Source organism: Ambystoma mexicanum, chromosome 9 (genome assembly GCF_040938575.1).
Source record: "Ambystoma mexicanum isolate Mex_15411 chromosome 9, UKY_AmexF1_1, whole genome shotgun sequence".
In the NCBI taxonomy this organism is placed as follows: Eukaryota; Metazoa; Chordata; class Amphibia; order Caudata; family Ambystomatidae; genus Ambystoma; species Ambystoma mexicanum.
The window spans coordinates 372808541-372821839 of record NC_090931.1 but is presented as its reverse complement, the minus strand read 5'-3'; the positions used below and the strand labels follow the sequence as shown (position 1 = coordinate 372821839).

At 49.5% G+C, this 13299-nt stretch overlaps 1 protein-coding gene across 1 annotated transcript in view; it reads left to right on the top strand.

Annotated features, from left to right (window-relative positions):
- Positions 1-13299, top strand: part of LOC138488085 (BICD family-like cargo adapter 1) — a 184779-nt gene that overhangs the window by 109777 nt on the left and 61703 nt on the right. The window contains exon 2 of the mRNA XM_069614829.1: positions 1581-1796. Within this exon, the coding sequence (XP_069470930.1) occupies positions 1581-1796 (216 nt within the window). The remainder of the gene's footprint in view (positions 1-1580; positions 1797-13299) is intronic.

Sequence of the window (13299 nt, the reverse complement as noted above, 5' to 3'; positions counted from 1 at the left end):
GACGGGAGTGGAGGGGGGTGAGCATTGCTTGTAATGTCCAGGAGACGCCATGTTCAGTGACTTTGCTTGAGAAGGAAGCACAAGTAAAATACTCAATTTCTTTGCATTGAAGACATATTTTTTCCCCAAAAATGGCTTCAGCTTTACTATTCCAATATCTTTTTTTATCTGCGGTTTTTTGCTAAAGTTTAATTGTGAGCCATGTTTCTTCGAAAATGGCGATACTTTTATAAACATTTATTGATTAAGATTGTGTGAATGCGCATGACGTAATCTAAGCACGTCCATCCATCGCCTTCAAAATACAGTCCCAAAGGTTTAGCCTTGCTATCAAAAACTGAACCTGGCATCCTTGCAAACTCCTTGCTTGATTTAAAAAGAAAAATGGTTGCACATGCTTGGGAATCAGGGGGGATTCAAGGAAGCCCACCTTTTACCTCCCCAAATCTCCCTAGGGTTCACAGATCAACTGGTACTTTTCCACATGGTCCTGTCTGTTATTTCTACTGCTTGTGGTCCTGGGGTGACTTTGTTTAATGTCTGATTGGTCATCCTGATCATTCGGGGCTTCTGGATGGCCTTCAGTCTGGTGGACTATAAATAATGGAGCACTGGTGGTGGATGGCCAAGATCTGTGGTAGTGCCAAGCAATAGCTCCATTCATATTTGGAGGGAAGAATAATGAGGCTGATTTGTGCTTGACCTACCCCGCGCGCAATGGTGACTTGCAGTAATAACTTGGTTCTGTATCCCGTGGGCATCACCTACAACCTCGGTCTCCTGCTGCTGTTGCATAGGTCTGCTGGTGACATGTTATGGTAAACAGCTTTTATACTGTGCCCATCACCACAATAATGCTCTGACCCTTTCCAAATTGGTGGCATGTTGTGCCCCCGCCCAGTAATGCCATTGGCCTTTTTGAACCCTTGCCTAATGTTTCCTAATCCGACCAGGAAAGATTGGCTGATGGAGCCGGGATAGGGCTAAGAAGACAACCCTGCCCTAATAAAATGTTTTCCCATCACAAGTCCCAGCCCTTTAACACTGGAAGAACTATATACATATTATGGGAGGTGTGCCCTAAAACAAAACAAGAGGTTATTGTTACCAAAGCAGAAATGAATTGCTTTGTCATGATTACATAAACCACTTCCATCACCCTCCACGTGCCTCTTCCTCACACTTGGCACTGGAGAAGGGTGGGCCCAACCTCTCGCAGGGTGCACGCTGCTCGGAGAGTTCTACTTTGGTTCTATATATATTAGAATGCATGGCGCTTTACGAATAGGGGCCCAAGGGAGCTGGTTCCAGGAGGGTCTTAGCAGAAGTGTTGAGTGCTCCCGTGTTGGGAAGCCATTTTAGAATGCCTGGCACTAGAGCCTATGCATAATGCTACAGACTCGATGCGGCCTCGTCTGTAGGGACATTTGGGCATTTCCCAAAAGACTGAACCATTTTAAAGACCACCCTTTAGACATGTGGCAGTGATTCGCCTCTGCGGAAAGCACGTCTACCCTTTGGTCATTGGATGTATGTTGCCTTAAGTGCTGTCCTAATCACTGATATTCTTTTCCTGGCAGGAGACGGAGCAACAGCAGTACTGGCTGGTGCAGCGCTCGGAAGGCCGCGAGAAGGAATGGGAGAGCAGGGCCTGCGAGCTGGAGGCTGGCATGAAGGTCCTCCAAGGTGAGCTACAGAGGATGCAGAAGGCCCTGCTGGAGGCCGAGAAGGAGAGGGATGGCGTCAAGCAGAGCTTCGGAGAGCAGAACCATGTTCTGATGGAGAAACTGCAACAGGTGAGGAGCTGAGGGTCATCAGGGGCCGTCGCGTCTCATGATATCACGAGGAGCACAACCAAAATCATATGGAGAAACTGGAAGAGGTGAAGAGCCGAGGACAGTCAGGCCCTTAGCCTGATGGCCAGAGTCTGATGGGGGAAACGGCAACAGGCGAGGAGAGAGGGTAATCGGGGCAGGGGCATCATAGCCTACTGATCTTTATCTGATGGGGGAAACTGCAATAGGCGAGGAGAGAGGGTAATCGGGGCAGGGGGCATCATAGCCTACTGATCTTTATCTGATGGGGGAAACTGCAACAGGCGAGGAGAGGGGGTAATCGGGGCAGGGGGGCCTCATAGTCTACTGATCTTTATCTGATGGGGGAAACTGCAACAGGCGAGGAGAGAGGGTAATCGGGGCAGGGGGGCCTCATAGCCTACTGATCTTTATCTGATGGGGGAAACTGCAACAGGCGAGGAGAGAGGGTAATCGGGGTAGGGGGCATCATAGCCTACTGATCTTTATCTGATGGGGGAAACTGCAACAGGCGAGGAGAGAGGGTAATCGGGGCAGGGGGCCCTCATAGCCTACTGATCAGTATCTGATGGGGGAAACTGCCACAGGCGAGGAGAGAGGGTAATCGGGGCAGGGGGCCCTCATAGCCTACTGATCAGTATCTGATGGGGGAAACTGCAACAGGTGAGAGAATGAGGGCCGTCAGTGCAGCAGGGCATCGCTGCATGATGATCAGAGTCTGATAGAGTAATGCGCAGGCGATGAGGCTGGTTAGGACGTGGGGTCATCATAGCCTGACCTGAGTCTGATGGAGAAAAGGGAAGAGATGAAAAGCAGACCGTCATGGGGATGGGGGCGGGGGGAGTCCTCGCAGCCTGGTGGTCAGAGCCTGATAGTTAAAGAACTACAGATGTAGAGCTGAGCCAGTCTGGCCCAAAGTGGCTCGCCAGAGCCCCTGGAACTGAGCCGGAGCCAAGGAATGCTTTGTGCTTGATGAGAACCCTAGAAGGGGATCCAGTTGGTGCTCGGCTACCACGCTGCAATATTCAAGATGCTCTCTGTAGAAGAGCAGCACCAGGTCGGTAAGGGTGAGGCCAGTGCTGGTTTACTCTGGCCACCCCTTCTTCCTTGGGGAGAGCAGGGGGAGTAGAGGAGGGAGCAGAGTGGGGAAAACCCCTACCACGTCACACAAAACACTATCTCTTCATGAAACCCAAGCCTGGCGATTTGCATAAAAGCAAAGAGCATTATGGGAACAAAGGAATGCCCACAGGTTTACATTTTAAACGTGTCTGTGATAGTGATTCAGCAAGAACCCCTTTTGAGTGAGTAATGGAAGTTGGACTCAGCTCTTTTCATTGTTGACAATACTCACTCTAACAGAGAAATGTCTGTAAATTGCAAAACACATATACCAATTTTGCACATCATCCTATTGGATGGGGAAGCGCGTGCGTGGGTCCGCCCACGCATTCCGTAATTTAGAAGAAGAAGAAGAAGAAGAAGACGACTAGATGGGTTGACTGTTTCTGCGTTCTGTCTGGCATACGAGTACTCTCAGAGGCGTTGCTAAGGGGGCTATAGCCCCTGGTCTTCTGGTTGTAGCCCCAGATAGAATCTCAGGAGCTACAGCCAAAAGGCTAGCTAGCCCCCAGTCCCAAAAGTTCCACATCAGCGTAGCCCTGGGTCTTTTCCAGACCTAGCAACACCCCTGAGTACTCTCCTGAAGGGCCTGCTGCTCGTAGCTGAGGGCTCGTCTCAGCTAGGGAACACATCTGAGAGTTTCCTTGACTATCCCCTGCGCCTTGGGACTCTGGATAAACAAACCTTTCTTGAGCTCTGTCTGGGTGAGACATGGCCACCCACTGTATCTAGGTCTGCGTTCTACGCGTAGCTGTAGTTGTGTTGTTTTTTTAGTGCCGTGCATCACGTTGGATGCTTTTGCAGTGTCATTGTTACCCATGCCTGCGCAAGGCTCCCAAATGAACAATATTGTCTTATTGCTATGGGCTTGCTTGCAATGCACTCCTTGGCGCCCCACCCACAAAGAGGTGACAAACGAGGGCTGCACAAAGCCACCAATTTGTGAGAAATGTTTTGAATTCTCCCCTTCTCTCATCGAGACACTCCAAGCTGTAATTAGTCATTCATTGCCCGCACCCACTCACGTCACCGCCTTTCCCGCCCCATCTGTGGAGCCTGGCAGCCATGCCGAGCAGGCAAAGCACCTGACTGCGGGAGGCATCTTGCCGAACCTGAATGCAAACGTGCTCCGGCAACATGAGGTGTCAGTCAGGCCCGGCCCCAGCCCGACCTTCCTCCCGCAAACCAGTGCTGTGCTCTGCCAGTGTTGTGGGATGTTCCTGCCCAGAGGCCCCCTGCGTCCTATAGAACTTGTGTCTCCTTGACATAGCGCCATGCCAGTGATCCAGGGCCTCAACATGCCTACTCTCTCCCAGCAGTGCTCTGTCAGTGCCATAGGACTCTTACAACGTTAACTGCCTCTCATCAGTGCATTGGCAGTGCCATATCACACCATAAGTGTATGTAAACTCCCTCCTGGCAGAGTATATGACCCCATCAATAGAGGTCATCTGGCACTTCCATATGCGTCTATGCAAACGCCCTCCCAGCGGAGCATTGCCAGTGCCATATCACCCACCAGTGTCTGTGAACTCCCCCTCAGGAGAGCAGGGCACTGGCAGTGCCATATCACCCACCAGTGTCTGTGAACTCCCTCTCAGCAAAGCATTGGCAGCACCATCTCACCCCACCAATCGAGGTGATCTGGCACTACCATATGTATGTATGCAAACTCCCTCGCAGCACAGTATTGGCAGTGCCATGTGACCCCGCCAGTGTCTGTAAACTCGCTCCTAGCAGAGCCATATCACCCCACCAGTGTCTGTGAACTCCTAAGCCCCCCCTCCACCTCCAGCAGAGCACTGGGAGTGCCATATCAGCCACCAGTGAATGTGAACTCCCCCTGAGCAGAGCATTGGCAGTGCCTTATCACCCACCCAGTGTATGTGAACTCCAACTCCCCCACCCCCTCAGATGAGCACTGGCAGTGCCATGTGACCCCACCAGTGTCTGTGAACTCCCCCTCAGGAGAGCAGGGCACTTGCAGTGCCATATCACCCACCAGTGTCTGTGAACTCCCTCTCAGCAAAGCATTGGCAGCACCATCTCACCCCACCAATCGAGGTGATCTGGCACTACCATATGTATGTATGCAAACTCCCTCGCAGCACAGTATTGGCAGTGCCATGTGACCCCACCAGTGAATGTGAACTCCCCATGAGCAGAGCACTGGCAGTGCCCTGTGACCCCGCTAGTGTCTGTAAACTCCCTCCTAGCAGAACCATATCACCCCACCAGTGTCTGTGAACTCCTAAGCCCCCCCCCTCCACCTCCAGCAGAGCACTGGCAATGCCATATCAGCCGCCAGTGAATGTGAACTCCCCCTGAGCAGAGCATTTGCAGTGCCTTATCACCCACCCAGTGTATGTGAACTCCCGCCCCACCCCCCTGAGCAGAGTATTGGCAGTGCCATATCAGCCGCCAGTGAATGTGAACTCCCCCTGAGCAGAGCATTGGCAGTGCCTTATCACCCACCCAATGTATGTGAACTCCCGCCCCCCACCCCCTCAGATGAGCACTGGCAGTGCCATGTGACCCCACCAGTGTATGTGAACTCCCTCCCAGCAGAGTATTGGCAGTGCCATGTGACCCCGCCAGTGAATGTGAACTCCCCCTGAGCAGAGCACTGGCAGTGCCCTGTGACCCCGCCAGTGTCTGTAAACTCCCTCCTAGCAGAGCCATATCACCCCACCAGTGTCTGTGAACTCCTAAGACCCCCCCCCCCCCTCCACCTCCAGCAGAGCACTGGCAGTGCCATATCAGCCGCCAGTGTATGTAAACTCCCTCCAAGCAGAGTATTGGCAGTGCCATGTGACCCCACCAGTGAATGTAAACTCCCCCTGAGCAGAGCATTGGCAGTGCCTTATCACCCACCCAGTGTATGTGAACTCCCGCCCCCACCCCCTCAGATGAGCACTGGCAGTGCCATGTGACCCCACCAGTGTATGTGAACTCCCCCTGAGCAGAGCACTGGCAGTGCCCTGTGACCCCGCCAGTGTCTGTAAACTCCCTCCTAGCAGAGCCATATCACCCCACCAGTGTCTGTGAACTCCTAAGCCCCCCCCCCACCTCCAGCAGAGCACTGGCAGTGCCATATCAGCCGCCAGTGTATGTAAACTCCCTCCAAGCAGAGTATTGGCAGTGCCATGTGACCCCACCAGTGAATGTGAACTCCCCGTGAGCAGAGCATTGGCAGTGCCTTATTACCCACCCAGTGTATGTGAACTCCCGCCCCCTCAGATGAGCACTGGCAGTGCCATGTGACCCCACCAGTGAATGTGAACTCCCCCTGAGCAGAGCATTGGCAGTACCTTATCACCCACCCAGTGTATGTGAACTCCCGCCCCCCCCCCCTCAGGTGAGCACTGGCAGTGCCATGTGACCCCACCAGTGTATGTGACCTCCCTCTCAGCAGAGCATTGGCAGTACTATAGGAAGGAACTCGCCAATGCGAACCACCTCCCAGCAGTTCCCTGTCAGTGCTGTAGGACCCCACTAGCGTGAGCATTTTTCCGGTAGTGCACCGACGATGATGTCAGGCCTCAGCAGTTTGAGCTCCCTCCCAGCAGTGCCTTACCAGCACTGCAGGGCTCCAGTATTGCCCCCGCCGTGCTTTGCTAGTTGTGTAGCACCTCACTTGCTTACAGGACTGGCCTGCAGTTGTGGAGGACCCTTTAAAGTCAATCAACTGCTAGCTGTCCTGTGGGATCCCAAAGGTGTGCGTCAGTAGTTAAGCAACCCGACAACATGCACAAGCTATAGACCCAGCAGTGTGAGTTTCATATAGCAGCGCCAAGCATTACACACTGCAGCAGTGTGAGCCCCCGCCGCCCCGTAGTCCTCTTGCAGTGCTACGATGCCAGCAGAAACACACGCCATTGGCATGAGCTTCCTACCATAGTGTCTTGTAAGTGTGGCAAACCCCCAGGTTGTAGGCTTCCTACAGCAGTGCCCGGTCAGTGAAATAGACCCCAGTGGCGTGCACTTCCCGAAGCAGTGCCCGGTCAGTGATACAGACTACAGCAGTGTGAGATTCCTACATTTGAGGAGGCATCCGGCAGTGTTTTAAGGATGGTAGAAGGTAGGATGTCATTGGTTTGGGTGGTTTCCTTAGTGGCGCGATCGTGTTGGTGAGATCCGAGGGGTAACGTGGATAAAGTCATTTGTGGTAGCAGGTGTTTGGGCGCGGCTAGATAATGGTGGCGCAGATGATTTGGAGGCATCAATTTCATGTTTAATTGTGTCAATGTTGCTAAAAGAAATCATTGATGGCATTCCATTTCCTTAAGGACTCGGGTATTTCTACTTCTGGTGAGTTGTTTGCACAGTGTTTGACTGTTGGGAAGTGAGCCTTGCTTGTATTGGAGGCTGCCTCAATTGTTGAGGATTAGTAGGCATTCGTTTCAATAATCGGGGCATATTGAGCGCATAACCTTAAGGAGGTCTTCAGGTTTGGGCATATTGCACCAATGTTTTTCGTTTGCTAATACTGCATTTGCTCTCAATTTATTTCTGGGTGTGCAATGTGGCAAAGGGTTTGATTCTGACACGCCACATTTTTAAAGGGACGTGTGTCGACCAACTCCTTTGAGGTTTGGTCGAAGGTTTTCATTAGGGAATTTACCTTGGTGGAGGCAAGGAGGTTGGTCGAGCTGATTCCCAAAGCTTCCAGCGGGAAGTCTTTCACAGAGCGGCGTGTGGACATGGTTGGCTTGCCCTGCTCTTCAGGGAAAGGGAAGGTGTGTGATAAGGTGAAGGGTATAGTGGTATGGTCTACCCAGTCGCGTGGGGTGTGGTCAAACATTTTGATGAGGAAACAGGAGGAGAGACTGAAGTCAAGGAAGTTTTTTATGAAGGGAGTTGGTGTTTGGACATGTTGCTCTATGCACAGGGATTCTGCTCGGCTAAAGAGGGCATCGTTGGTGTTTTTAGAGGCCGGGGTCCCTGGTAGGTTGAAGCCCTCAATGCAGATGTTGGCAGAGTGGGTGACTGAAACAGATGAAATGTCAGTGATTTCATCCAGGTAGGTGCCAGATCTATGAAGTGGTCAGTATAAGAGGTGAAAAGTGATGAACCCCTTATGTTTTAGTGGGAATTGACATGTAAGGAGCTCCATAGATTCTAATGCAGGTTGGCTAGGCACCATGCAGGGACATTTTACCTTATGGATGATCTCCATGCCAGCCCCGATCTTCACTGACCAGCCAACATGTTGGATGCTCTAGCCGGGTGGGGAAAGGATATTCAAAGTGTGTGAGTAGGTGAGGGAGAACCACGTTTCATTGCTGAAGATAGTGTCTGTCTTATTAGTGGTGATGTGATTGGAGTTGTCAGCAGTATGTATGTATGTTAGATGGCTGAGTGAACTGGAGTGGGGGTGATGAGGGATATTTGTTGCTGATGAGCTTGTTTGTAGGAACAAACCATAGCAAGAGTGAAGATGGTTTCTGGATGTAGGAGCCACAGGGTAATGTCTTACTGGCTTCCAGGGGAAAGGAGGCCTGGCCCTTTGGCCCTGTCAGGCCCTAAACAGGCAAACTCATAGTCTTCATCCGTCATTGACTGAGGATGCCCCGGGGATGAGAATGTCTAGGTGGGTCTGATTAAGTCGTTTTCTTGAGGCAGGAGTGGGCAGAACAGTGATCATGTGACTGAAGCGGCCTGGACTCAACCATGATCTGGTGGAGCTGGTATTTGAATGCACGAGCTAGACCGGGGAAGCCCTAATGAGCCAATGGTCAGGTAGGAGGGAAGGAGCAGTGATCCTGAAATCAAAACACTGGCCTGGTGAAGCCGGCTTTTGAAATCCTGCGCTGAGTCGGAGAAAAACTTAAGCCTTAATGAGGGTGGGAGTAACCTAGAACAAGCTAATGAGCTGGTGGGAGGCGCAGAGCGGTGATCACTTGGCTATCGAAGGCCAGGCGTGGCCTAGTGGAGCTGGCTTTAGCGGGCCCGAGTTGGGTGGGAAAACATCTGAAACCCAAATGAGACCAGAGACCATGGCAGGTGGGAGGCAGCAGAGCAGTGATCACGTGACTAAATGAGCACCGACTCCACTGCGGCTTGGTGGAGCTGGCTTTTGAATGCCCGCGCTTGGTGGGAAAACACAGAAGTCAATGAGCTAGAGACCTAGATCAACTTGCTCTTTGAGATGCTGGGCGCAGAGGTTCTGGCCCTTTCTAGGTCCTACCAGGACCAAACAGGGATTGCCCTGTTTCATGTCATTTCGTCGTAATTAACTTCATGGAAATTACTTTGATAGTTTACCCGACAGTTTATCCCTCTCCCCCTTCACTACAACCCTTACCCCTGCCCCCCCCCTTTTACTCCTTAACCCACAAATAAATATATTTCGATGTAAACGGTCGAAGTAATTACCACAAAGTAATTTACTTCCTTTCACTTCGGACGCCTGGGTGGGAGGCGCCCTGTAATCATTAATAAAGGAAGGAAAGCAACGTGATTGTGTAGAAGCATGGGCCAGGGGTCATGTGACCTAGATCCACTTACAGCAGCTGAACAATTGCAAAACAATGAGTCACTGGGCAACTTGTAGTCCAGCAGATAGGTGAAACAGTTGTGCGCTTGATGATGGAAGCATCTTGAGATTTATGTAACTTGTTCAGTGTTGTGCTATCAAAATAAAGACACTTGCTTTTATCATTGTTTGAAACGGGCATTTGGCTTATTGTTGCACATTTTGACAATAAAGCGTGCAGTTTGACCAAGTGAACCTTTTTATTTTCCAAGCAGAAAGCTGTGACGTTTTACAGTTATGTATTTTATTTTATGTTATTATTCATATAACCCCAGCACCACTGGCCCGGAGGCATAAGGGTGCCAAGACACAGAACACAACATGCAACAAAACATACAGTACCAACGTGCATAGGATGTTAATCAGAGGCTGTAGGAATAACCAGTTCAAGCAAAAAGGTGTGTTCTTTTTAAAAATCCCGCTCAAATGTGGCCAGTAATGATAATGATGTGTTATTTATACAGTGCCTTAAACCAAAGCGCTTTACAGAGCACATATTTACATACAATATCACCCTACCGAAATTGGTACTCATTTATCGACCTCATGAAAGGCTGAGTTGGCCTTGCGGAGATTCGAAACCTGCGACCTGCAGATCACACTCAGATCGCAGCAGCGAACGTTCAGCCAGCTAAACTATCTTACCAGCAGTAATGCCGCGCCTCTCAAATTCGGAGGTAAAGCATTCCCCAAAGTTGGGGCAGTGGCAAAAAAAGCTCCCTTACTATTGCTAGTTTAGTTCTTGGGATCACAAGAAGGTTTGAGTCTTTAGATCTTAATGTTCTACGGCATGGCAGTCTAGCCAGGATTTCAGCCGAATAAGCGGGACCAGTGCCATATAGACATGTATTAGCGGTAGTCAGAATCCGATACACAGTTCTGGGTTCTATAGGAAGCCAATGTAGATCTTTCCTAACCTGTGAGACCTGGTCTCTCCTGCCCAGACCCTCCACAGCCCTAACTGCACTGTTTTGAATGACTTGAATTCTGGCACAATCTTTGCCCCACAGGAGGCCATTACAATAGTCCAAAGTGGTGCCAGTAATGGCCCTAGCAATTGCAGCACAATTCCTTTTGGGCAAGAAGGGTTGTTTTTGAGTGAGGAGATTAATATAATATGAGTGGTCGTGGTCATTGATTGGTCGAAATACACCCCAACTCTTAATCTTCAATGAGGTAACCAGCTCACAGCCTGAAATAAGGTGTTGGTATTCAGGCCGGAGCTTCCGTAGCCTGCTAGGTGTGCCACCTATCATCCGCTCTGTCTTCTCATTATTCAGAGGCAGCCCATTATATACCACACAGGACTGAATTGGGGGATATACCCTGTTAACCTCCTCCGTATCCATTTCATAACCCACGGACAAGGGAATGCGGCACTGGGTTTCAGCTGCATAGTTGGTGAAAACAATCCCCTTGTCCTCTCAGAGTGGCAACAACAGCAGGGGAAGAGGTTATATAGGGAAGCTGGAGACAAGATCCCTGCAGGAACCCAAATGGAATCTTAACTGGGGCGGCAACTGCATCTTGGCTCCACACCCTGACAGAGCGGTTTTCCAAAATGGATTTAACCCAAACTGCTGCTGAGGTGGAAAATGCAGTGACTTGTTGGAGTCTCTTGGTCAGGATATGGTGTTCCACTAAACCAAGCACAGACGAGAGATCGAGCAACATTAATAACACCATCTGTCCGTTGTCCAAGTAACGTAGAATTTTAGATTTCAGGTCCAACAATGCTGTTTCTGTCCCATGTGCTGGTCTAAATACAGATTGCCTTTTACTCAAGATGTTATTTCTGGTCAGATGGTCTTGGACCTGCAGATAGGCCACCTGGACTGGTATCTTCAGCAAAAACAGGACATAGGGTATTGGTCTGTGACTGAACGGAATAAAAGGATCAAGCCGGGGCTTCTTCAGTAATGGCTTGATCCAGGTGTGCTTCACGCAGTCTGGAAGCTGGCTCTCTGCAAAGGACGAGTGGACAAACTTGGTAATGGTTGAAATTAGCGATGGCAAATATACCTCTACAGCCAAAACTGGGCAATTATCCCCTGTGCAGTTTGTGGGTCTAAACTCAAATAAGGTTTGAGGGTCCCCCAACTGATGCAAGGAGTAAATATCAGAAGCCAATAAATCTGATCCTGAGTTTTCTGCATCAACTAACACCCATTTCGCCTTGATGTTCTCCATGATTCTGTGTATCCTATTGAACAAAACATCTTTAATAGAAGTGCACCAGTCATAGTCCTTTGTTATATCAGTGGTCTCCTTTTTAAAAAGGGTTTTTCCAACTCTCAAGATTTTAAGCGTTCTTGAGCATCAGATTCAGCGTTAATAATCCTGCTATTATACTCTGATTTTTTTTTTTGTTTGGCCTGGATAATGCCTATTTTATAATCCTTCGCTGCTGTAGCTCTCTATCTAATGTAGATCCTGAAATCGCCCATTTCTAGAAACATTTCCTCGTAAGTATTTTCATAACATGTATTTGATTTCTTACAGGGCAGAGATCTCGTTTTTAGCTGTGCAATAGAGTCTACTGCCTTAAACAGGGTCTCATGATACAGTAGCTGTATGTATTGCAAGTGGAGCGACGAACGGCCCCAAGGAGTCTACTGTGATCTGGCCTAGATTTCTCAACATCTTGTAGAATTTACGTAGTTTGAACTTATTCCCTAAATTAGTAATGAAGAGATGAAATACAATGAAACTCTGGTCTGACCACAGACAAGACGACAGGGTGGGCTTACTGATTTGAACGATAATTGTCTCAACCCAATCCGAGATGTTGCCTTTACTATGTGTCGCTTTATGTATATGATGATCAAATCCTTACTCTCTGAGAGAGGATGTTAATGGTAGTGCTGTTTGATCATCCATCCAGAGATAGAAATCACCCAGCAGAATACACTTGGAAGCAGGTTTCAGTAATGGAAGTAGAATGTTTAATAACTGTCATGGATATGAGAAGTCTATACAGCAAAATACAGTTCACAGTAGTATTGGGGTCTGTAAGCACCTTTAATATAGATTACCCCACAGACAATAGGTCCTTGTGTATCCACCCCCTGCACTTGCAAGGCTGCATTGCAGATGAAGGCAACACCACCTTCTTTGCCATTTGGCCTATCCACCCTATAATTGGCAAAACCTGACGGAGTGGCCAGAAGGAGTGCGGGCCCAGCAGCCTTATGCAGCCAGGTTTCGGTAATAGCAGAAAGATCAATCTGATGTGCTATAATATAATGTCACCTCAGCTGCATGCCTTATCAAAGAGCGCGTGTTTAACAAAATGTATTTAACTTAGAACTGCCATTTCCGCTGGTGGCCTCCCTTTTCTGCAGATACGTTTTACGCCCTCATTTACAGGGAAAGCCTTATCTTGGGCTATGGGATGCAACTGTGTTCCAGGCATGCTAAGGGACCATCACAGGTGGACCAACATCCTGAACTGACCCCGTAGGATCCACTGTGCTCGCAGTCACATTAGGCTAGTAAGAGGAGTCAGTATCTGAATCCACGCTATGACAACTTCTAAGCGTGTGCAATGGAGCATCATGCTCCACCAAGACAATATCCAATCTAGAATTCTTTTTCACGCCCACCATTCCTTCTGATTCTCCTCCATTACTTTTCGGAACTGTCTCAGACACATTACTTTGTTCCCTTACACAATCTCCACCCGGCTGCATTCGTCTACTTGCGGGTGTTGCTAGGTCTGGAAAAGATCTGGGGCTATGCTAATGTCGGGAACCTGTGCTAGCTAGCCTTTTGGTTGTAGCCCCTGAGTGTCTATCCGGAGCTACAACCAGCAACGCCTCTGCT